At 35.5% G+C, this 25491-nt stretch overlaps 2 protein-coding genes across 2 annotated transcripts in view; both read right to left on the bottom strand.

The window, feature by feature from the left end:
• chrna8 (cholinergic receptor, nicotinic, alpha 8) overlaps window positions 1-697 on the bottom strand; it is a 63668-nt gene extending 62971 nt beyond the window's left edge. The window contains exon 1 of the mRNA XM_051111337.1: window positions 389-697. Within this exon, the coding sequence (XP_050967294.1) occupies window positions 389-461 (73 nt within the window). The 5' untranslated portion in view covers window positions 462-697. The remainder of the gene's footprint in view (window positions 1-388) is intronic.
• A 7455-nt stretch (window positions 698-8152) lies between these two features.
• chrnb3a (cholinergic receptor nicotinic beta 3 subunit a) lies at window positions 8153-25327 on the bottom strand. The gene is made up of 6 exons (XM_051110841.1): window positions 24923-25327; window positions 20513-20664; window positions 14764-14808; window positions 14570-14679; window positions 12200-13103; window positions 8153-10463 (listed from the first exon to the last, which is right to left on the bottom strand). Exons 1-6 carry the CDS (start codon window positions 24981-24983, stop codon window positions 10332-10334), a joined length of 1404 nt encoding a protein of 467 aa, XP_050966798.1. The 5' UTR covers window positions 24984-25327; the 3' UTR covers window positions 8153-10331.
• Window positions 25328-25491: the final 164 nt, after the last annotated feature.

Below are 25491 nucleotides of genomic sequence, written 5' to 3'. Positions count from 1 at the left end.
CTGTCCTTGCCATGACTGCTCGAGTCTCACATTGGCGTATTAGCGAGCAGACCTAAGGATGTTGTGCGGTATTTTTGTCAGTGCTCATGCGTCAGTGCGAACATGCCAGATGTTATGGGGTATTAAGGGGTCGAGGTGCTTTAAGGCAAATCGCACAGACACTCTTTCAAAGATAAACACACATAAAACACAGTGAAATGATCAATCCTCGCTTTTATTTAGTAACTCTAAGCCGTCGTTTGTCATACTTAAGGTTTTCAAGCTAAGTTAACACCTTGCAACAACACCGAAGTAAAGGCAACTCATTCATATACGATTCACCTTCACGGAGTTCACTTTTACGATTACAAATTATGTTTTACTTTAGTAAAAAAGCAACACCACCTACCTTTAATACAAAATGACGTCCATATAAAAATTCCAAGGTGTAGAATTCCAAAATATCTTTGATTCGGCATCATTCCTGTAACGGGAAGTTGTCCTTTTACACACAAGCCGACGAAACTTTAGTCTGTCAGCATCCGAGCTATGTGCAGAGGTAGGTAACACTTGCGCGCACCCTCTTCCTCTCCCTCTCTCTCTTTCTGTCTGTCTCTCCCTTTGCTTTTAATTTCTCAATCACATTTGTGAGCGCAATGCAAGAGCAGTCTGTCTGTAATCAGCATGTTATCTTTAAACGATGAGCATTAACTGTCTTTTTCTGTGGTTTAATCAATCTCAGCTAAGAGTCTAATCACTATGCATAACAATACATTAACGATTTACGGAACTGGCGCACGCTCTTATATTATGCGTAAAGACGCCATCTGGATACGCGCTATAGCTGCAGGAATAATTTCACTTACTTGCTGTGGATAATATGCTGAAAGCGCGACATAATGCTTGTTAAATCAACATTTAAAGTACTGAATCCAAAGGGACATTTAAACCCATTTTATTGGGCAATGTTCTTCGTGGATCATTATTTGGTTCAGTAAGGATTTATAAATATGAGTTTGTAGCCCAAGTGCATCATCAGGTGTTTGTGATCGGTGCTCTAAATCTGAAGTATTACATTCTTCTCGTTTAATATATTTCATAGGTTAAAGACACGAACTAATAAACATTTTGAAGTTGAATTCATGATTCCTGTCACTATTGTGCTACAAAGCATTTAAAGCCATGTTGCTCATGAGGGAATGTCCCTGAAGTCCAAAGGTTGTAGTTTTTTACTGTTAGGATAGGGCAAACCGGGTCTAGTTGTCACACTTTTTTCACTTCAGTTAATATTTTCAGGGTAGATTTATTTTTAGAATTCAGTTCCTATAAGCACCTTGAAGTTTTGACTATAAAAAGCTTTTTTTAATATTTTCAGCCTTATTGCTCAGGATACAGCGAAAAAGATACAGTGCACTTAAAACATGCTGACACACTCTAGGATAGGTTGTCACAATTGGAACTTGTTGTTTAGACACTGATTTGAAAAGAATAGCTTTTTTTGTGGAATGTGGACCCTAGTGAAAATACACTAAAATGTATTTGAAATACATTTATTTCATGCTAAGTATGCTACAAAAACATTTACATATTTATGTACTTAATAAAAATGCCTTGCAATTGTACTTTTAGCGTACTAAACTACACTTAAAGTCTGCTAAATTGGAATAACTAATTTTGTACTTAATGCACTTAAATCATTTTGATTGTACTGAAGTGGAACTATTGCAAGTATACTTTATAGGTACACTTTAAATATATTGCATTTAATCACTGATATTATTCAACGATAATACAATCCTTTTAACATATTTTACGCTTAAAGGAGAAGTTCACTTCCAAAACAAAAATTTACAGATAATTTACTCACCCCCTTGTCATCCAAGACATTCATGTCTTTCTTTCTTCAGTTATAAAGAAATTGTTTTTTTTAAAGGAAAACATTTCAGGATTTCTCTACATATAGTGGACTTCTATAGCGCCTGTGAGTTTGAACTTCCAAAACGCAGTTTCAGTACAGCTTCAAAGGGCTCTAAACAATCCCAGCTGAGGAAGAAGGGTCTTATCTAGCGTAACGGTTGGATATTTTTGAACAAATGTACAATTTATATACTTTTTAACCTCAATTGCTCATCTTGTCTAGCTCTGTGTGTACTCTGTGTGTATTCTGGTTTAAGACAGTTAGGGTAGGTTGAAAAAAAAATCTCATCTCATTTTCTTCTCCAATTTCAAAATCATTTTAGGTCCCAGTGAATGGGTGGCATCAGAATTAACATTCAAAAAGCAGTGTTAAACCATCACGTCTGGTCAAAATATTTCTAATCCATAACAACACTTCCTTCAGTAAAAAAGTCCATCTCCTGTTATCCTCACATATCAAATACATCAACATATTTGTTTAGAACTGCTTTAGACTGTTTTCGCTTGTAAACAGTGCTTGATCTGTACACACTTCTCACCTGATTCAGGCAAGCTGGCTTTTTCTCTGGAGATAACATTATTATGGAAAGAGTTTGGAGTACAATGCATTCTGTCTAATAAAGTATAATCCCATGTGATAAATAAACAAAAACCTGCTTATCATAGTAAATTTTACCTATACAAATCAATTATCATTAAAAACAATTTCACACTCTGTTGTACTGCTTGATGTTACAGATTGGCAAAATTGAATTGGCCCTCGGAGCACATATGCTTTTACAGTGTGCTGCACTTTGCAGCCGCATGAATTGCAAACAGATTCATCACACACTGGTGCCCCTGCAGACGTGCGTTCTCACACAGGACTATGAATGAGAGAGCAAGGCATTGAATCTGACAGTCCCCAAAACCCCATCGGTGGCAGACACCGGTATATGACCTCTCCCTCTTCTCTCCTTCTCACGGCATCCACAAGCTTTGCACAACTGTCTCTCAGCATCAGACTAGAGCAGAAAACAGTTGGGGAATAAAGACAGGCCTCATGCACCATCAGCTCAACTCAGAGCACATTAACTAACTCTTATTGTATTATTCTCTTCTTTTCTTGTCAGAGTCACAGGTCATTTAATCTGTCCTTACCTACAGCCATGCAAATCTTGCATTTGGAGGAAAACAATTTACTGAACATTTCCTTTAGCCATAAATGCATCATAAATGCATCATAAATGCGTCCTCTCTGTGGTCTTTTTTTTAACCCGGTAGAACTACTAAATGTAGGTTTCGACACATTCATCAGGGAAACAAAAGGTTTTGATTTGTGATGAATCTTTAGAATAATTATACTTTCATAAAAACATGAATAAGTTTTGAAGCTGTGTAATAGATTACAACCCCCACACTATATACCCCCAATAAAATGAATGTAATATTACAAAAAGATTCTAAGCTATGAGCCTTAGTTGTTTTTTTCTTAGAATGACATTTTAAGAATCAAAGGATAAGGCAGAAATTAGATCTCATAAGCATATAAAGTACAAGAAGCAAGAAATAGGTGTGATGGAAAGTATTACAGGCTCAGATTTATATTAAATGACCCTTATAACCTCAGAGAAGACCCTAGTGGGCACACTATCAAGGTTTCCATATCTTTCTCTCTCTCTTTTACACTCACTCTCTCACCTTTCATCATATGAGAAAGAATATGAGTGTTCAGAAGATTGGAGTTGAAGCTCCAAAGATTGGAGGGCAGAAGGCGAAGAAAAAAAAGCTGTAGAAAAAGAGAGGAACAGAATTTAACTTTCTGACCCTCAATCAACTCAAAGAGAAGAGATGAAGAAAGACAGACCAGCTTAACTGAAATACCGATTTCACTTTAAATGAAATGCATTTTTAAATGACTTGCATTTTTGTGTTTCCTTTGTTCAGGAGCTAATGAAATACTTCATGACAGAGACAGCCCAGAACACACAGTACATTTTTATGTAGATAAACATTTAGATATAGACAGTTGCACTGAGACAGTATATGTGGGTGTCTGTGTTAACACAGAATTACATGATGTCTCTTCAGATTAACTGAGTAGCCTATGCTACTTTTAGCAGGTGACATTGGTTCCTTTTTGGCTATGGTGTTACCACGGTAACAAAGAGTAAGTGACACACTGGTTTCTAAGTTTCAACAAACTAGCTAATCACTCAAAAACACTTGAAGAAAAATAAGAATGCAGAGAAATAGAATCAAACTGGTTGTTGCTTTTCTGATAAATGTAGTTTTGAGACCCATAAAGACAGTCCTGAAGACCGGGCCTGGCTCAATACTAGAACGGTACATATTGCCCTGGTGAAAAATCCAGCATATGCTGGTAGGTATGTTTTGATGCTGGAATGCTGGTTAGGTAGGTTTTGATGCTGGTTTAAGCTGGTCCTTTGCTGGTTTATGCTGGTCCTTAGCTGGTTTAAGCTGGTCCTTTGCTGGTTTTTGCTGGTCATGTTGCTGGTCAAGGACCAGCATGAACCAGCAAAGGACCAGCATAACCCAGCATCAAAACCTACCTAACCAGCATTCCAGCATCAAAACATACCTACCAGCATATGCTGTTTTTTCACCAGGGTAACATGGAAATATCAGTTAGATCAGTAGTGATTAATCATACCTGAACAGATCAAGGACAGGTATGAGATCAAAATGTTAGTTAGCCCTTCTGAAAAAGTTGCAGCGTAGTGTTATATCAAAGTGAATCAAACCATTTTTATTTTTAACACTGCACATTTAACACTGCACATTTAACACTTCCTCACAATGGATGATAGTCATAAAGATAAACATTAATGCATCCAATGTCATTACAGTGGGATATGCTGCCATCTGTTGGCAATGAAGAGTTTTTGGGGGGGAAGAGTTCTTATTTTTGTGCTTACACTCTTCTTCATTTTGTCATTTTACCTGAATGTCAACATTTGAAAGAGTTATTTAGTCGAAATAATTTTGGAAAATAGTGGTTTGTGACATTGTATTAGATTAAGTATCAAAGTTTTTTTGGAATAAGGGATAAGGGAAAAAAATATTGTTTTCACTTAAAAAAAAGGCAGCAAAATGACATGTCGTTATTCATATTGTATTAAATGTAATACTCATGGTATTTCATGGGGTTATTATTCAGTAATTCCATTAATTTGATGTACATTTCAGACATCTGCTATTCATTAAAACCTATCCACCTTATTTTTCAATGCCTATGAAAGCCATTTTCTGTGAATGTGTGAAACTTCTGGTTTATTAGCCACTGTAGGAAAATAAGAGAAGAATGACAAAGCGCAGTAAACAGCAAAACTGTTTGTACTAGAAACCAGTGTGTTCATAATTATGATAATACATTAAAATAATATGTAAAAACACCTGTTTGCAATATCAAGCAGCAAAACGAGCTGTTTGTACAGCTAAAATTAGCTGAAAGCAAATGACACCAGAAGCCAGACCCATTAAATTTACAAATGGCCGTCCTATGGAAAAAAATAAGGTGAAAAGACAAATTTTGAGTTTACGGTGCCATAACTTTAATTAAAATTTGGGCAATAAAAGTCATAAAATAACTTTGCCTTTCAGAACACTCACTTTTACACCATTTTAAACTATAATTGTGTGTGTGTGTGTGTGTGTGTGTGTGAGAGAGAGTAATACCAGTAAATTTTGACCTTGTGGGGACATTTTTTAGGTCCCTATGAGGAAGCAAGCTTATAAATCATAAAGTGTTTTGAAAATCTAAATATGCAGAACATCTTAGGGTAAGGGAATAGAAGATACAGTTTGTACAGTATAAAAACCATTATGCCTATGGAATGTCCCGATAGGACACCAGTGTGTATGTATAAATCAAACCTTCCATGCAAGAATATTTATATCTTAAATTTATACTGGAAATACTATTCTACTTTTATATAGTATGGATTCAATTAGTGTTGTTAGCTCATAGTTATAGAGAGCGGTCAATTAATGAAACAATTAAACATTGTACAATAAGATATACAGCTGTGAGTGTGGGCATAAAGTAGGTTAGGTAAACTTGTTAGGATGTTATGAGGTTTCTGAATTGAGACTGCTACAAGCACCAGTGCTGTCACACCACATAACATCTCCTCTACTGAATTATACAGGAGATGAAGTCAGACTATTCAAGTTCATTTCAATTAAAAGTGAGTTCCGTTACGCATTTGCAACCATTTTGTACTTAATCAACTTGACATGTTAAGCCTGTTGTGGTGTCCTCCAAGACTGCATTATGCATTTTTAGAACAATACATCCATAAGAGATGAATTTATTATGTAAAATAAGTCCTTTAAAAATAAACCATATCTACTGTGATTTGAATCTATTAGAAAGCCCTGGACCTTGCATGAAAAAATGTGTTACATGGAGCCTCATTCAAAATCTCAAAGTCTCTCAATTTATCTTCTTTTTAGTTGCATACTCTGTAAAACTCTTGTACAAATGTTGTACTGTTTTCTGTTTATTTTAAAAAATAAAAGAATTAATTTTTGTTCAATAAATATATTGTCATTAAAATATGTTAATACAATAAATATATATATATATTTTAAAATACAGAAACAAAATCATTTTTAATAAAGTAAAGATTCTGAAAGCATTGAAGGAGATCCCATAATAATTTAATAAAGATGTACAGTAGTAACAGCAAATTATATTTTATTATGTGATATGATTAATATCACGTTTTTAAATATGATGGTTTCATTCAAAACATGGCGATTATGTCTAAGATGGACCCCGAACATAATATATGATATTTACCATCTGAACCTAACCATGTCATGTCAACAAATGGAACTTATCATGTTAATTATTGTGCCTTTACCCCAAATGCCATACTTTTACATTTTCTATCATTATTTAAAATCTGTTCCTCTAATTATCTGAAAAACTGAAAATCATTAAGAAGACATTTGTCTCAAAATATATGCATCCATTTTAGCAATTCTCATTTGCAACTTAAATATACAACATAGATCAAGTAAGCACAGAATCAACTGCAATTCTGTCAAGAATCAGCCAAATTTGCATGTGCAACTTTAAAAGCGAATATTTTAGAAAGTGCTATGCTACGTTTTTGTGCCATCTAGTGGATTAGAGGAAAATAATATCAAAGGCGGCTTATACCCCAGGGTGCCTTTAGCCCCGTTGTACCCTATTTATTCATCTTTGTTAGTTAATGAAAATACAGTTGTTTATTGTTAGTTCATGTTAATTCACAGTGCATGAACTAATGTTAACAAGCACAACTTTTGATTAGTAAATGTGAAATTAACATTAAAGGAGAAGTCCGCTTCCAGAACAACAATTTACTAATAATTTACTCACCCCCTTGTAATCCACAATGTTCATGTCTTTCTTTCTTCAGTCGTAAAGAAATTATGTTTTTTGAGGAAAACATTTCAGCATTTTCCCCCCATATAATGGACTTATATGGTGCCCCGATTTTGAACTTCCAAAATGCAGTTTAAATGCGGCTTCAAACGATCCCAAATGCGGTTGTAAATGATCCCAGCCGAGGAAGAAGGGTCTTATCTAGCGTAACGATTGGTTATTTTAATAAAAAGAATACAATTTATATACTTTTTAATGCCAAACGCTCGACTTGTCTTAATCTGCCTGGACTGTTTTTGTTCCTGTTCATGACAGTTAGGGTATGTCGAAAAACTCCCATCTCATGTTCTCCCTGAACTTCAAAATTGTCCTATATTGATGTTTTACCTTTTTTGTTAAGGGTGTTTGATCTTCTTTGCATGTTCACTTTGCAAAGACTGGGTCAGTACTTCTGCAGCAGTGTAGGATAATTTTGAAATTATTTTTGAGGGAGAAAATACAACTGGAGTTTTTGACATACCCTAACTGTCTTGAGCCAGAATACACAGAGTTCAAGGACTGCAAGGCAAGACGAGCATTTGAGAATAAAAAGTATTTAAATTGTATTTTTTAAATGTAAATAACCGATCATTTCGCTAGATAAGACACGTCTTCCTCAGCTGGGATAGTTTACAACTGGATTTGGGATCGTTTGAAGTTGCATTTAAACTGCACTTTGGAAGTTTAAAATCGGGGCACCATATCAGTCCATTATATGGGGAAAAATGCTGAAATGTTTCCTCAAAAAACAATTTCTTTACAACTGAAGAAAATAAGACATGAACATCATGGATGACAAGGGGGTGGGGAAATTATTTGTAAATTGTTGTTCTGGAAGTGGACTTCTCCTTTAAGATAAATGTAAAAAGATGTAATTAATGCTGTAGTATTGTTCATTCTTAGTTCACATTAACTAAAGTAGTTAACTAATGTTAACTAATGGACCTTATTGTAAAGTGTTACCCCTTGTTTTAGTACAGTATAGTACTATATGTTGCGTTGGCTGCATGTTGACTGGAACATAAAAGAAAGTACTTCTTGACATGCATGTTACTGATAAATAGTCGTCAATGAATTTTGATCAATAAATTTTAACACATACAGCTCTGCGATTTCCAAAAGCATGGGGGACCTCAAGAGAATACACCTAGTGCTCATGGTTTGAAAAGAAAGAGATGGCACAACAGCATGAAATTCAATCTACCGTTTACACACTATCGGTTGCTAAGTCAGTGATTACAGAACCCAGATGTGGCTTGAAAACATATCTGAGGCATTCACACGCTTTGGAAATGGAAATATTTCACGCTTCGTGCTTCTCTGAGAGGCCAGACAATATCACTCCCAGATGAGGTGCTTTGAGATTAAAGCCTGTCTATCAAGAAGGCAAACTACACTGCCAACGACACCCTGCGGCGCTGCACATTTGAATAATTTCTCTTTGATGCAGTACAAAAGCAGCATTCAAAAATGTAGACATTAAATACACATTCATTCATGAATACAGAAGCCAACATAAAACGTTATGTACTCATTTTACTTCTGTAATCATATTTTGAAAATCAATAACAAAAGTCATTGGAGAGGAAGAGCGTGCACTGACAAATCATGTACAATAAGATTTCGGGTTGACTTTAATATGACATCAATATAATCAATGGTAAAAGTGAGATGCTTTAAAGAGAAACTACAGTAACATGTTGCCAACACACTTTTCTTGTAAATGTAAACTGAACTGGTCTCTTTTGTTTATGAAAATGAAACGAAATAAATACAGTAGCACTTTATCTTACAGTGTCCTTGTTACATGTTACAGTGCTTACTATAGTAATAACAGTAAATTGTGCATAATTAAAAGCAACTAATCTTAAACCAAACCCTAATCCTAACCATAACTATAGTACGTACAAGTTGTTGATTAATATTGCTAAGCACTTAAGTGTATAATTACAATGTAATAAGGACATTGTAAACTAAAGTGTAACCAAAAATATATTGTCAATATATAGAGTATATAGAATATATTTAACCTTATTTTACCCTAGGTCCCTCTACCTCTTTTGCATTTTTAAATTAGCCACAATAAATAAATAAATAAATAAATAAAAAGGTCCAGGTTTAGGGTTCTCTCAAAATCATTATTTAGCGATAAGGATGTTTAACACTTGGTGTAATTTTCATCCTAAAATTATAGCACAAATGGCAGATATTGAGATTTATAAAACCATATATGTGCCAAAATCTGTGCAAATTTCTTTTTATAAATTCCAGATTGTGGAAAATTGTAGATACATACACATGCGCTTTGTATTATGCATGGACTCATCTGCATAAACTTTACATATGCATACTGTCATTCAAAGGAATGATAGTAATGCATTTAACAGTGCTAAATCCAGGAAAACAGATGATAAACTGTACAGTAAACGTTACCTATGCCAATAAGAGAGGTACTATTTTAACTGATCATCATCCAGATTTACATAAATAGCGTTACAGTATATTATTAGTAAATAATTATACAAATGTTAATCTGGATAGTGATTTAACAAAATCACAACATAAAATATTACTTACATGGACAATGACACATTTTTTAAACCAGTAATAAATAAATAAGACTGAATGCAAAATGAGAGGCATAAAAGAGGTGGTTACACCTTGTACATCACAGTAAAGTCAAATTATTGAAGATCTTTAAAACCATGATCCCCTTATAGAGATTACACAGATCTGAACTCCCTTAACTGTATAAGCTGCCTTTTAGTTATGTGTTAAAAGGCCAGAAAATTCCTGAACTTCATTTCAGCTGAGTTTTGCTTTTTTTGTAGTCTAAATACTGAACACAGCATCTAGGAAGGAGAGATAGAAGCTGAATTTGGAGAGGATTACAGATGTGGCTAGGCACAAAAAAGGACTTTTGGAGGATTACTGTAATGTTGTGGAAAGTACATATATTTCAAAGAGGTCATAAGAATGTCATAAGAGACTTGGTAGGCTGAAATCTTCTGGACTTTTAAGATGTGCTGAGATACATCTGCAGAGCTGGGGTGAAGATGAGGATGGTCCCAAGTACAGAAACTGTAAGAAAGACCCAGAGGAAGATCCGGTCCAACACCTGAGCCACAAACTTCCAGTCCTGAACGACCTGAGAGACAAACATCCAACGTAAATCAAGCACATACTGATAATACATAGATTTTTTACCTTAATAACAAAACATATTTCATAGACTACCTCTAACTGAATTGCCCAAGATAAATAGCATTACGGAACTTTCACACAGGATATATTTTTGCCATAATTTGCTGTATTTTTTAATTGCATAATCACATTTTTCACCACTTTTCAATCTGACATTATTTTTTTGTAATTATCATTTAAAACTCATTTAATTCATGTTTAAAAATGTTCATGTAAGTCAATACATTTATGAAACATTATTACATGCAACATTTACATTGTATTTTTAAAGAATTTCCAAATTGGCTTTCTTTATCCTTTTGCTAAATGCTTTTCTATTTGTCAGTCAAATTCAACCAATGTCATTAGACAGTTCATAACAGCCAATTAGATTTTTATATATTTAAAAAGGCAATCTTGCCGACACAGATGCATTTATGTAGTTAAATTTAAATTTGTTGATAAAGTACCGCTAATATCTCTAACAACATTAAAGATATCTCTAACAACATTTCCCTTTGCAGGTGGCTATCACATAAAATTGGCATACCCGTCAACCTTCCCATTTTTCCCGGGATTCTCCTGTATTTTACCATTCTATCCCGCAATCATCCCCTTTAAATATTTTCCCGTATTTCTTCCGTATTTTTAGTCTTTCTATATAAAAATCCCACTGGGCCTACATTCGCCTCTGGTAAAACTCCCGTAATTTGTATGGCCCAACCCTTATTATACCTTATTATAATCACGTCCAGTTGCAAGGTCTTTCATGAAATGCATTCTCACACAATACTAAATAAATATAACTGTTTGATCATAATTGTTTAATTAATGTTATAAATTAATATCATAATAATATAATACAATAATTAATACTTTTGACACCTCCGATACAACCGGATGTGTCAATAAGCTCTTTGCTGATTGGCTTGCGTGACAATGCGTCATTCACATTGCCCGGCGTGAATTTGTGTCTATTCGTATTTTTGCATATGTATGTAATCTCACACAAACAATTAAATTAAATTAGATTTGCTTTTGGTGTACACACATAATTAGTGATGGGTTTTTGAAACACTGCTTCATGAAGCTCCAAAACTTTCAGGAATCTTTTGTTTGGTATCAGTGGTTCGGAGCATGTATCAAATTTGCCAAGTCACATGATTTAAGCAAATGAATCTACTAGTTAATACACCACTCTAATACAAACACTACAATTAAAATTGAATTGCCTATGAACTATTCCTGTACTGGATTACAGTTTTAAGAAGACAATTTGAAACAATGAATCATTTTACATTTTTTTCAGAGTTTGTGTTCTTAAATTACAGTTTAGAAGTTTAAAAATTATTTATTATAATTTTTTTGGTAACTTTTTCATTTTAAACATATTTTGAACACAGAAATATAAATTTTATATATACATATATGGTCATTTTTTAAAAAGATTTATTTTTGCAATTATTATGATGGGAAACAAAGTGAGAGAGTGGGGGATGGGGAAATCAGGAAAGGTCCGCAAGCCGGGACTCAAACTCGGAATGCCTGAAGAGCAATGGTGCTATTTGTTTTTTTATTTTTTGATTTTGAATTCCTAATTTTATAACTGACAATTGTTAATTTTTACCCTAAAAATAGTGTCCTGAATGAAAAAACATTACTCTGACAATTAATGCTGTGGAGAAAAAATAGCCTAAACACCTCTCTGATGAAGTGTTCTTTCTTGATGTGTCTGGAAATGTAGTGCACTGAGTGAGTGGCTCTCTCCAACAGGGCAATCCAGGCCTGGTTCTCATCTTCCTTTAACCCCCCACGTCCTCCTCCAGCACTCTTCTGTTGTCCTCTTTTCATCCCTCGTTTTAGCTCTGGGCTCCGCAGCTCGATGTCTGGGTACTGATAACGATCAGTGTGCCCTCTCATGCAGAGCAGTCTGGGTAATCTCTGGAGGAAAAGACTTTTAACCCACGGTGCCATGGGATGGTACGTGGCAGAGGAACGATGATGGACGTTAATGACAAAAACAGTTACAATGATCGAGAACGTGACGAAGATCATGATAAAAAGCAGATACTCTCCAATCAGAGGAATGACTTTAGAGGAAGATGGAATGATCTCTTCTATGACAAGAAGAAACACAGTGAGAGACACAAGGACGGAGGTGGAGAGAGAAAGCTTTTCTCCTTCATCTGAGGGGAGGTAGAAGACCAGCACGGTGAGAAATGACAGACCGAGACATGGGATGATGAGAAAAAGTGTGTAAAAGAGAGGAAGACGTTTAAGTATGAATGAATATGTGACGTAAGGATAGGAATAAATGCCGTCACGCCGACTGCCCCGCTGACCAGTTGCGTTGAGTATTTCCCATTCACCATTGTCAAAGAAGTCCTTACGGTCTACATATGCATCCACTAGGGTCAAGTCCACCATAGTGCCATCGTATGTCCATGACCCAAACTTCATTGAGCAGTTCTGTCTGTCAAAGGGGAAAAAGGTGACATCCATAGTACAGGAGGATTTATAGCTGGCAGGAGGAGTCCACATGATGGTACCATTAAACCTTACAATGGCTTTGGTCATTAGAGAACCCTCAAATCGGCCATCAGCACTATAAGAGTTGAAGAGAGAGAGAGACATGATATTAACAACTACATTTTGCATTTTTTTTTTAATAAAATGTAAGTAGTAATCGCCCATGCAAATGTCAATGTCACAAGGTTCTGGGTGGCTTACAGTACATTGCTAAGGTAGTAAGGACATGAAAAAGTAGTCTTGTAGCTTAAAAAAATTACAGTTGAACCACTGATGGCAAGTGGACTATTTTTACCTTTCTGGGCCATAAAACATTCCAGTTGTGTTGCTGTCTATGCAGGGACAGAAAGCTGTAGGATTTCATCAAAAATACCTTAATTTGTGTTTCGAAGATGAACGATGGTCTTACAGGATTGGAACAACATGAGGGTGAGTAATTAATAACAGAATTTTGGGATAAACAATCCCTTTAAAGGGATAGTTCACCCAAAAATGAAAATTAGCCCATTATTTACTCACCCTCCAGGCATCCTAGGTGTATATGACTATCATCTTTCAGACAAATCCAATCGGAGTTATATTAAAAATCATCCTGCCACTTCCGAGCTTTATCATGGCAATGGGTGGGTGTTTCTCTTCATCAGTCCAAAAAAAGTCCAAAAAAGTGCATCCATCCATAATAAAAAGTTGCTCTCATGGCTTTGGGGGGAGGGATAGGGGGTGAATAAAGGCCTCATGTAGTGAATCTGTGCATTTTTGTAAGAAAAATATCCATACTCAAAACTTAAGGATCACTTTAATCTAGCTTGTGCCAAATAGTTGTACACAGAAGGATGTCTGCGTTGCACATGTGCTGGTGAGTCTCGCACAAACCAGTGTTTGTTTACAGGAGCAAAGGAAGCAAAGTTTCCTTACATTAGCAAAGGAAAACCAGTCTCCTCTTTATTTACATCAACAAATCCTCATTTTGAACTTCTAATTTGTGACCGGTGTTGTGTTTACCTATCTTCATGGCATGTTCACGTTCGTCACGTCTGAGCGGCGCATTACGACTAGTTGGAGCAAACTAGATTAAAGTCATTCTTGCATTTTGAATATGGATATTTTTCTTACAAAAATGCATTGATTTGCTACAGGAGGCCCTTATTCATCCCCTGGAGCCATGGATGCACTTTATTGGACTTATTTTGGACTGATGAAGAGAAACACCCACCCATTGCCATTATAAAGCTTGGAAGTGCCAGGATAATTTTTAATATAACTCCGATTGAAAGAAGGAAGTCATATACAACTAGGATGTCTGAAGGGTGAGTAAATAATAGGCTTATTTTCATTTTTGGGTGAACTATCCTTTTAAGGTACAGTCTAAATCTGTCTGTATATTATACATGACACTGATATAAATATTTGGGAGATTAAAAACGGTTATCCCTGTCTTTAAGAACAAGCGGAAAAAAACCTAATCAAAATACAGTCACATTATTCATTAATATGTGCACCTGTATGACATTGATATGGCTGAGAGGTTATAAAAAGAATTACTTCTCATAAAGGACAATGTCTGGTAGCCAGATTGTTTCAGAGGGCACTCTGATGGATGTGATTCCACCATAATCTTCTGGATTCCACCGCAGTTTATAGTCTGTCCACTCCTACAGAGAAGGGACCAATAAAACATCAATCAGGAGAGCATTTTGGAACATACTTAAAAATAATGCTAAATTTCTTTAAGTTACCTGCCACAACCAGACATTTGTAGTCATCAGTTGATTTTTTTCATCCTAAAAAAAGAAATGTGAAGAAAATGCACAATGAAAGATGATAAATATCCATAGCTGCTAAAATTATTTTAGTACCATACATGAGCTTGGACACATGTTTTGAAAGAAAGCAAATACAATATTTCTCCCAAAATCTCTAAAAATCTCTCACCACTGACCTACTTGAGTCATACAGATGATTAGCTCAACTGTGCTATTTATACATACGGCTCAAAAGATAGTATCTTATGTCCTTTGTTTCATTAAATTGAATTTCAGACCCTGAATAGGAACCAATATACTGAGACTCATCTGTTAAATAAGAATGGTGTGAAAATCAATTGTTCCCACAGTGTTCAGTGCTCCACCAGCCAGAAAATTCACAATGTCAAGTCGTGACAAGGTGAGCAATGTAGTGTTGATTACAGAATATGACCATCAGGTGGCTCTGCAGGACTGTTATACATATAATGTGTCTGAATCCCAAAACAAATGACTTGCTGCCTTACGGTCCAGACTAAACAGACTTCAAAGAGGCTTCTAAAAAAGCACTGCCAAACCGATGATCTTGGTTATGTCTAAAGTGAGTTTAGACATAGGAGTACTTTGCGGATGTAAAACACTGGATTTGTACAGCTTTCTATGTCTTATACCACCTGCAAAGGCAACATTTTCAACACCCAGCACTTTTATTTTATAATAACGTAAGGTTTTGAAGGGATAGTCTGCTCAAAAATCAGTCAATCTTTACTGGATGACTGTGATTACAAGTTGAGCACACATGAACTCCACCAGTTGAAACCCCCAACGTGAAGCTCTAGATCAATTAAGAAATAATTACAAAAGCAAACTGGTGATTATCACAGTAAGTTTGATTGGTACAATTTAGTCTGTACACAATTTGTATGCTTTTATTAAAAAAAAATAGTGATAATACTTCATGATGAAGCTATAAAGATAACATTACTTCATGCACGTCATGTTGTTATTACGTTTTAATTAAAAACTTGTAAGTGGGAACTTCCCAAAAGGACTTGAACAGAGCAATATTATGAAAAATATGTTCCTGTGAAATTAGTTCATTATACTTTCATTATAATCACTGCACTAAGTTAATTTGAAAACATGCAACTTTCAGAATTTAAACTCTCTCCCTAGTCCCAAAAGACCATATAATGAAACGAAGTACCTAAAAGGCATGACATTTGGTGCTGCACGTTGCCTATTCAATGTTCAGAAAATTGGTCTGTCTAGTCATGATGATAAAAAAGGAGGACATAGTATAACCTATTAAAAAAAAAAATCATAAACAGCTCTGGTCCCAGCCCAACTATACCTTTTTGGGCAACACATTTCAACATGGATGTTTTGTGAACATGTTACAGAGTAAAAGAAGGCATTGCTTATTGGACGGTTGGGGCAGCCTAATAAGCAATGCCTTAAAAGAGAGAGACAGAGAAGAAAAACCTATTTTGGACCTGACAAGCAAATCCGAAAACAGAGTTGTTTGTTAGTATTATTATTATTTATAAGTAACAAATTTAAGTATTTGAAAAATGTCAACAAAGAACAATTAAGTGCCAAGAACAGTGTTTGCCTTGCTGTGGTTCTTTTGAAGTATGTAAAGGAAATTAGTATTTCATAGATCAAAAATTAAACATTCACACATCATGTAGAGTTATTAACCTCCCACTATTAAATAGAGACAATCTGACTGCAAAATCTGGGGGAGGCATGACATGCAAATACATTCATACAGTAAGACATAATTACTCAGACACTTCCTGTGCAGTGCATTACTGCATGATTTATGGACTGTTGCAGGTCTGACTCAGACTGTGATTTGATTTAACTTGAAACTGGTACTAGTATAATAGTAATATTTGAAGAATTTGTAAGCAGCTCTTACCATACAGTGACAGTTCATTAGTGACCAGAGGAACTGTCCATTATTTAGGTACCTTTCTACTCCCTATCAAATTAAATGTTAGCTAATTGTCCTCCTGGCTTTACCCTCTACTTATTCACCATGGTAAAATGAATGAATAATGAATGTATGGATATATCCACACAAAGCAAATGACCGCCAATACATTAGAGAAGGATAGTAGATTATGAGTCAGAAGTCCAGTTACACAAATTTTCTGTATCAGAATGTTGGTTTCAAACATCTCATTTTCCAAGTAATTGTTGCACTGTGTTTGATTTAAAATACAAACATGCTTCTGTATCAATCTTTCTTTAAAGTTATTATGCCCTTTTATGTACTACAGAAGTATACCACATTATAATCAATGTAATAGCCAAACAAAATACACTGATCTGCCATTTATTAGGTACACATTGCTAGTTTAGACTCCCTTTTGCCTTCAGAACTGCCTTAATTTTTCATGGGATAGAATAAAAAAGGTGGAAAGATTTTGGTTCATACTGACATGACAGCATCACACAGCTGCTGCACATCTGAATCTCCTGTTGCACCAGATTAAAAGGTGCTATATTGAATTGAGATAGTGACTGTGGAGGCCAACTGAGAAGAAACTAGTGAAACTTTGTGAAAATGGTGTGTTATCCTGCTGGAAGTAGTTATCACAAAATGTGTACACTGTGGTCAGCAACAATATCAGGTAGGTTGTGATGTTTAAACAATGCTCAATTGTTACTAAGGGGCGCAAGAAAATAAAATGAAAAGAAATGTGAAAAGTAGTGTGAAGTGTGAAGAGAAGTGTGAAAATAAGTGTGTGAAGAAAATGTCCTGCGCGCCACCACGCCAGCACTACCAGCCTGAACTGATCTGTGCTTTCATGTTGTTTACACCGAATTCTGACCCTAAAATCCAAATGTTGCAGCAGAAATTGAGACTTATCAGACCAGGCGTTTTTCCAATCTTCTATTGTCCAGTTTTGGTGGGCATGTGAAAACTATAGCCTCAGTTTCTTGTTCTTAGCTGACAGAAGTGGCACCCTGTTGGTAGGAGCCCATCTGCTTTAAGGTTTAACATTTTGTGCATTCAAAGATGCTCTTCTGTATACCTCTGTTGTAAAAAGTGGTTATTTGAGTTACTATTGTCTTTCTATCGGCTTGAACCAATCTGACCACTCTCTTCTGACCTTTTGGCATCAATAAGGCATTTTCACCCACAGAAGTGTCACTCACTGAATATTTTTTTCTTTTTGTTGGACCATTCTCTGTAAACCCTAGAGATAGCTATGCATGAAAATCCTAGTAGATCAGCAGGTTGTGAAATACTCAGACCAGCCTATTTGGAGCCAACAACCATGCCACGTTCAAAATCACATAAATCACTTTTCTTTGTGCTCGGTTTGACCATGTCTGCATGTCTAAATGCATCAAGTTCCTGCCATGTAACTGGCTGATTAGATATTTGGATTAATAATCAGTTGCACAGGTATACCTAATAAAGTGACTGGTGAGTGTACAGTATTTAAATATTTTAAAGAGATGGTTCATCCAAAAAAAAAAATTTCTCTCATCTACTCATCCTTGTGTCATTCCAAACCTGTATGACTTTTTTTATCCTCCTTTTTTTATCCTTTTGCTCACAAAAATATTTTGGTATGGTTAAACCACTGATGCCACATGGACTATTTTAACTATATCCTTACTACGTTTCTGAGCCTTGAACACGTCAGTTGCGTTGCTGTCTATGCACGGTCAGAAAGCTCTCATATTTCATCAAAAATATCTTAATTTGTGTATTGAAGATGAACGAAGATCATACGGGTTTGGAACGTCACAAGTGTGAGTAATTAATGACAGAATTTTAATTTTTGGGTGAACTAACCCTGCAAAGATGAGTAAAGGATGACAGATTTTTTTCTTTTTGTGTGAACTTTCCCTTTAATACTACACTATATTACATTAAATGTCATGTTGAATTATGAATATAATACAGAATAATACCAAAAACCTAATGGAAGCCTTGAAGGGTAATGCCTCATGCTGCCTGTATGAGCACTACATTACATCTCAACATGCACATGTACTAGCTGCTAGGCCATGGCTCTGGCAGTCATAGGTATTTTTCATGAACTCAGTAATAAGTTAAATAGAAAAAAGTGGATAATGCCATGCACATTTTAGGATTGTCAGGTAAGCTTTGAACTTCAGATGTTGGTGAGACGTCAGATTAATAAAATGTCAGTGTAATAGTTTAATACTTTAATTACATTTGACTACAGCCCAAAGAGTGTCTCCGGGTTTCCTATTTTTAAAATGGTTCTGCAGAACACAAATGATCATCTTCAAATCTTAAAGCATTTTTGGAAATGAAGCATGACATGATAAACGTATGTTTAGCAACACACACACACACACACACACACTGTGTTTCCATGTTTTATAGGGACATTAATAGGCGTAATGGTTTTTATATTGTACAAACCATATTTTCTATCGCCCTACACCTACCCTACACCTAAACCTAGCCCTCACAGAAGACACACTTTTAGTTTCTGAAAAAAACATTTTTCAAAATTTACTGGTATTACTATCCTTGTGGGGACATTTGGTCCCCATAACGTGATAAATACCAGGTACACATACACATACACACACACACATATACTGGTTTACAGGTATATTCATAATAGTTTTTATATTGTACAAACTGTATTTTCTATTCTTCTCCGTAATCCTAAATCTAAGCATCACACAAAACTTCTTTCATTTCTACGATTTATAAGCTGTTTTCCCCATGGGAACCAAAAACAATGTCCCCACAAGGTCAAAAATGACTGGTATTGCTATCATTGTGAGGACATACTATAGGGAATACAAGGTACACGCACACACAAACACATTTTCAATCAAGTTCTTGAATGCTCAGCATCAGCAGGATCAATACAGTGGGTCACAAGTAAAGAGGAGAACACAGGAAGAGAGAATTAATTAGATAGAGAGACTATAGTAAAGGTGTGATACAGCAGGATGTCACAATGATGTGTTGGATAAATATATAAATATGATCTGAGTTGCCATTCTCATATCCTTCCTAGACTAATCACTTCTATTCCACAAAAGGAGCAAAAACTGGATTGTCCTTTAAAGTTGTAACTGACTTTAGCATAGTGACATATTTCTGAGTAAAACTGAATATTTTATGAGAAAAAAAAATAGTGGAAAGCCATTCCAGAGGAGAACTGAAGTTTCAGATTTTGACTAAAGATTACTAAGACAATAATTGTTTGCCACAAGACTTTTATATAGTCCTTTTATATAGTCCTTTCAATAATATGGATTGTTTCAAAGCAGCTTTATAGTTTTAAAAAAAAGGAAATCCAAATTCTGCTGAAAAAGCATCTCTAAAAAGACAACAGTGTCACCTCTAGTCAGTGTTGATTTAATTCATTTCAGTTAAAAAGCAGGTAAACTGACTAGTAATTTGCACTAACAAAGTAAACAGTGTCAATTTTGATGTGGACTTAAAGCCTGTTTCCTACAAAAAACAGTTAGCGCATAAAATACATAAACTGGAGTTTTTTCAACAGTAAAGTAATTGAAAGCATTTAGACAGCTGTTTTTATGTAGCTTTTTAAGTCATCAGCCTAGGGATTCACATTCTTTTTCCTAACTGCCTTTTGCATGTTTACACATTGTGTTCAGTAAAGACATAAAAATGTATCACTGTTTGTGTGCTACTTGTTTATGCATTTCGTGACTGCTGAAGATCAGATGTTGCAGTGCAAATGTGTGTTTGTCTCACCACATCCACCAGCTGGGAGATCTTCAGACCGAAGCGAACGGTAATCGTGTCGTTGGCGTGAAGGACAGGTCTCACCCACTTCTGATAGCCCCGAAAAAGATTCCTCAACAGCGTGTCCTCCATCTCAGCTAGTGAGACAAACTCCTCAGGAGCTAAAGAGGGTGGATTAATTTTAGAACATAATTTTAGAACAATCAAAAGGAAATAAAATGACATAACAGACTCAGGTGGCATGTGGTGATAAGGTAAAACATAATCTAAAGCTTCCATGCTGATTACCAGTATTGTATAGGACTATACATACACATATCTGTCTGCTTATGTAGGAAGTAGGTCCACATTTGACTTGCCATCTAAAGAAATCACACATTAAATTCAGAAACACTCTCCCACGAGTGTTAGATGAGCACAGAGTCATGAAGTGACAGCTGGCCCAGGTTCCTCAGAGCTCCTTCTGCTGACGCAACCATTGCCATGACATGATGACCTCAGACAAGTGCACTACACAGAGCATCAGGAGAATAAGACAAGCCTATGACTACACACACACACACACTGGGCTATGACTGAACTATGGAACACAAAATGTAACAAATAAATAGAAGCCTTTAAATATCTTAATTTAATTTAATGTATGTACTTAAATGAAATAGTAAATAATAAATTTCTAAATAATTTTAAATGCTAAATGTCAAAAGCCATAAGACAAACAGGTTTGTTCTTGTGCACCCAAAAGTATGTGCATTTATAAATGTTTGTGTGTAAATAAAAACCTATTTTACACTGAAATTAGTGCTGGACAAAGTTTTTGTGTATATAATATATGGATGTGTACTGTGTATATGTATTATGTATATAAAGGCACACACAAACATATTTACAAATATATAAATATACAAATATATTTAATATATAAACATAACATACATTTTTCTTAAATATATACATGCATGTGTGTGTTTATATATATACACATTACACACACATATATTATGTACACAATTTTTATTATTTTGGATGCAATTAATCGTCTGACAGCGCTAAATTTGTTCATCATTTAAAGTGATCATGACTTGAATTAAATAGCTTGATTCATATGTATTACTTTTGCAATGTTTTTAGGTACTTCTGGAAACGTAAAAATGACACAGACTTTGAACTGATAAAAAAATGTGACAATTGAAAAGAAATAATGTGTTTCAAATTTTAATTTATTTTGGATTAATGAGAGTAAATAATGACATTGATTTTAATTTTAGTGTTACTAACTCTTTAAATAGCTTTTTCCCCCCATAAAGCATTTACAAATTCATCTTTTGTTTATCATTAAAAAATAAAAACACTCCACTTTCCCCAAAAACGGTACATGCTACTTATAGAATTTCTATTTACAAGTAAATAAATATGTCTGCACTATTTCAGACATGAATGTGCAACAACAAATAACACAGGCATTTACAAAAATAGTCTGTTTTCTTGGAATATGTATTTCTGACTGGTCGAGATGCAGAATAATACAATTTAAATGAAGTTTACTCTGTAATTCTCAGCATGATTCCTATATTCAGAGTACTTCCAGAACATTCATGCATGCAATCACTGAGAGTTCATAATTCCATTATACAGTATAATTCATAATTCTATTTTAGATAATTATAACTAGGATGGTCCCAGTCCTGTATATTCCAGACATGCTAAAAATATACAATACAGCAACAGCTAATGTATATTTAATATCATATATATCACGTAATTTTATATTATAATTTGTCAAGTTGAGATTTATACATCGTCTGAAAGCTAAATAAATAAGCTTTCCATGTATGGTTTGTTAGGATAGGACAATATTTAGCTGAGATACAACTATTTAAAAATCTGGAATCTGAGGGTGTAAAATCTTTTGACAAGTTTTGATATTTACGGTAGGAAATTTACAAAATATCCTCAATGAACATGATCTTTACTTAATATCCTAATAACTTTTGGCATAAAAGAAAAATCAATAATTTTGACCCATACAATGTATTTTTTTGGGCTTTTGCTACAAATATGCCTGTGCTACTTATGACTGGTTTTGTGGTCCATGGTCACATTTTATATTATAAATGTAATATAAAGAAAGGGTAACAGAATAAAATAACATTTCACAGGCCTGTTTGTTATTGAGAAAAACACACCAGAGGTCATGCTATATTGTGCATATAAGTGTTGTGCCTAATAGGCTTTTATGATTATTTGTAACCTACTCTCTGTCCATTCGTTTACCCTTTCTCTTCTACCTTCCTCCTTGGTTTTGTCTCTCTCCATTTACATATGCCCTTTCCTGATATATTTTGCTTATGCCCTTGCAAGGTTATAAGTGCATCAGTTTATAAATGTAGGCAGAGGTCGGTTCCATTAAATAAAAATTAAGTGCATGCATTTGGGGGTTGGGGTTGTCTATAAATGTCCTCTGTAAGGTACCCTCCCACATTAGTAGCATAGCAATCTGTGCTCCACCACATTAATGACATTTTTACAGGATGCTACGCCAGCTGAACGACAAGCATTACTTCCTTCCTCATCGCAGTCTGTCATGCCCTGGGAAAAGGTTTCTCAGCCAGTCTTTGGGAAGCTGTTCTTCCCGCTCAGCAGGGCTGTGGGTCTTGCAACAGCAAGTATATGAAATGACATCATAAATAAAGACTGCACGCTGAGCAGGCCATCTCGCCTGGGTTTACGATTCAACCAACCAGGGGAGCAGACAGGGATGTGTAAATCAAAAAACAAGAAGGGGGAGGAGGGTGAACAAGAGTGTGAGAAAAACAGATTGTATTTGTATATGCATTCTGAAGTGTGCACAAACCTGTTTCAAGGTAAAAGCAGGATAAAGTTTTGCAAGAAAAGGATTATGCATGAAGTTGTTGACTCTTTATTCACTGTGTTAATGAGTTCCTTTTCTCCTCACTAGAAGTGAGATTTCTGTCAATTGCATCAGGACATTCAAAGCCACTTTAATGTACTCAAGCATGCTGCAATTCATATGACATTCCATCACAAAGAATACAAAAAACAGACATGCTATGAATAACCTTCTCAGTCCAAGGACATCTGCACTCATCTCGCTAAAGTGAAAATGATGTTACTTCCTTACAGTGTCAAATAAAGATCATAAAAACCTTGGAGTTATTTGCATAAAGATGGCCAAAGTTCACAGACATGACCTCATTAATCACTGGCCGCAAATGTGAACAAATGACCTCTCGTCCTCGCCGACAGCAAACCATCTGGTCTGGTCTTTTAAGGGTAAAAGGTAGTTTAGGGTAAACTTTAGGGTTGAATCAAAAGCCAAAAGTCAAATAAGGTTAGTCATGGTATTATAGATGTGCTTTCGGTCAAATTACCCTGCTTTGACCTCTTTGTGACCATTTTGTATAGATGCAGCTGGAATGGTCATAAGTTAGTTGATATTAACTTCTTGTAGGAATTGCTAAAGTAACACTGCACTTGCCATTAAGGCGATGTACAGAATATCAGCATGGAATATTATTGGGCATATGGCCATGCTGATATTCAAGATTGCAGATGTAATATTGGCTATATAAGCCTTGTGTTACATATATAAAACAGAATTTACTTTACAACACAACTGCAATTCAATGAATCTATGAATGCCAGATTTGACAGCAATTTCCTCTTGATTAAACAATTTCTCTCATTTCAGTGAACAGAGAGGAAGAGAAAAGATGTCAAGTAATTCTCTCCAGAGTGTTGCTGACAGACAAGATAAATGAAAATCCAGTCCAGCGGCTCCATTTTCAGATTAAAGCTCCAGATGAAGGCTCTCATTGCCTCTACATTGATAAGAACCCCCATATCTTCACGTTCACACTCTGCCAAACCCAAGCAAAACACATTTCTTTCATTAATGCTTTAGTGTGACACCATTAACACATCAATGCGTTGGTGCCTGTTGCAATCTTTAAAAAAAAAAATGCTACAAAGCTGACATAGCCTATCTGAAGGGTGAAAAAACAGCAAAAGTGTGTGGCTCAATCACGGATGTATGAATAGGTCACACACAACATTAACACTCGGAGACCCAGTTGAGGGCGCTAGAAGCCAAGCAATAAGCGTAAATTAAACACGAGACGGATTTCTTTTGTATCATTCATATGTTGCAGGGTTGAATGCACGAGATAAAACGGCTGACAATGCTTGAATGCACTGGCTTCATTCTGAACATTTTTGAATTCGTCTAAATTAACATTTCAGGTCACATATAGGCTATTGGAGCTGAAAGCACTTGCATATTTTCAACAACTGGTTATGAAACAAGTAAAACTGAGCAATGACATATGCAACCACGCACTGAGAAAATGCAGGAAAACTCTTAAACATCATCAGTTTTAAGTGTAGTAGGCTACTCACCCTCTATCGTTGCATAGGCTACTGCCATTACGAGCAAAAGACCGGAGATTTGTAACTTCATGCTGTCTTTCCCGGCTCCAGTTGCTTCATGAAATGGAATTATTTCATGCTGTTTGAACAGTGAGTCTCTGTCACCGACAAAAAGGGGTATACTGTTTTTTTATTCATACGGCCGGACACCGAGCCGTTTCGTCAAACGATCAAATGTAGGCTACTGCAACCTGCTGTGTGGTAAAGCTATAAATTAATCATCAACGGAGTGGGGTTTTCAGCCTGCTCCGTCCGAGGCGAACACAAGAGGAAGATGCTTTCTCTCCCCCCGCTGGCGTTTGCGTGATGTCGAGAAAGATGCCATTCATTCGCCGAGCAGCTGCGGCGGAGCAGGCTGAAAAAAAATGAGCGCTCCAGACCGTAAGGGGAGGGGATAAACAAATCAACGTCTTTAAGACGAAAATATACCTTATCTGAAGACTTTAAAGACCTGGTTTTGCTGGAGCCAGAGTTTACAAGAGACATCAAGTGGCGACTTGACACAATTGTATAGCGTAAAAAGGTAATCAAAACTGTCC

This window comes from Labeo rohita, chromosome 1 (genome assembly GCF_022985175.1).
Source record: "Labeo rohita strain BAU-BD-2019 chromosome 1, IGBB_LRoh.1.0, whole genome shotgun sequence".
NCBI classification, from domain to species: Eukaryota; Metazoa; Chordata; class Actinopteri; order Cypriniformes; family Cyprinidae; genus Labeo; species Labeo rohita.
The sequence above is the reverse complement of the archived record's forward strand: the minus strand, read 5'-3'. Positions and strand labels throughout refer to the sequence as shown.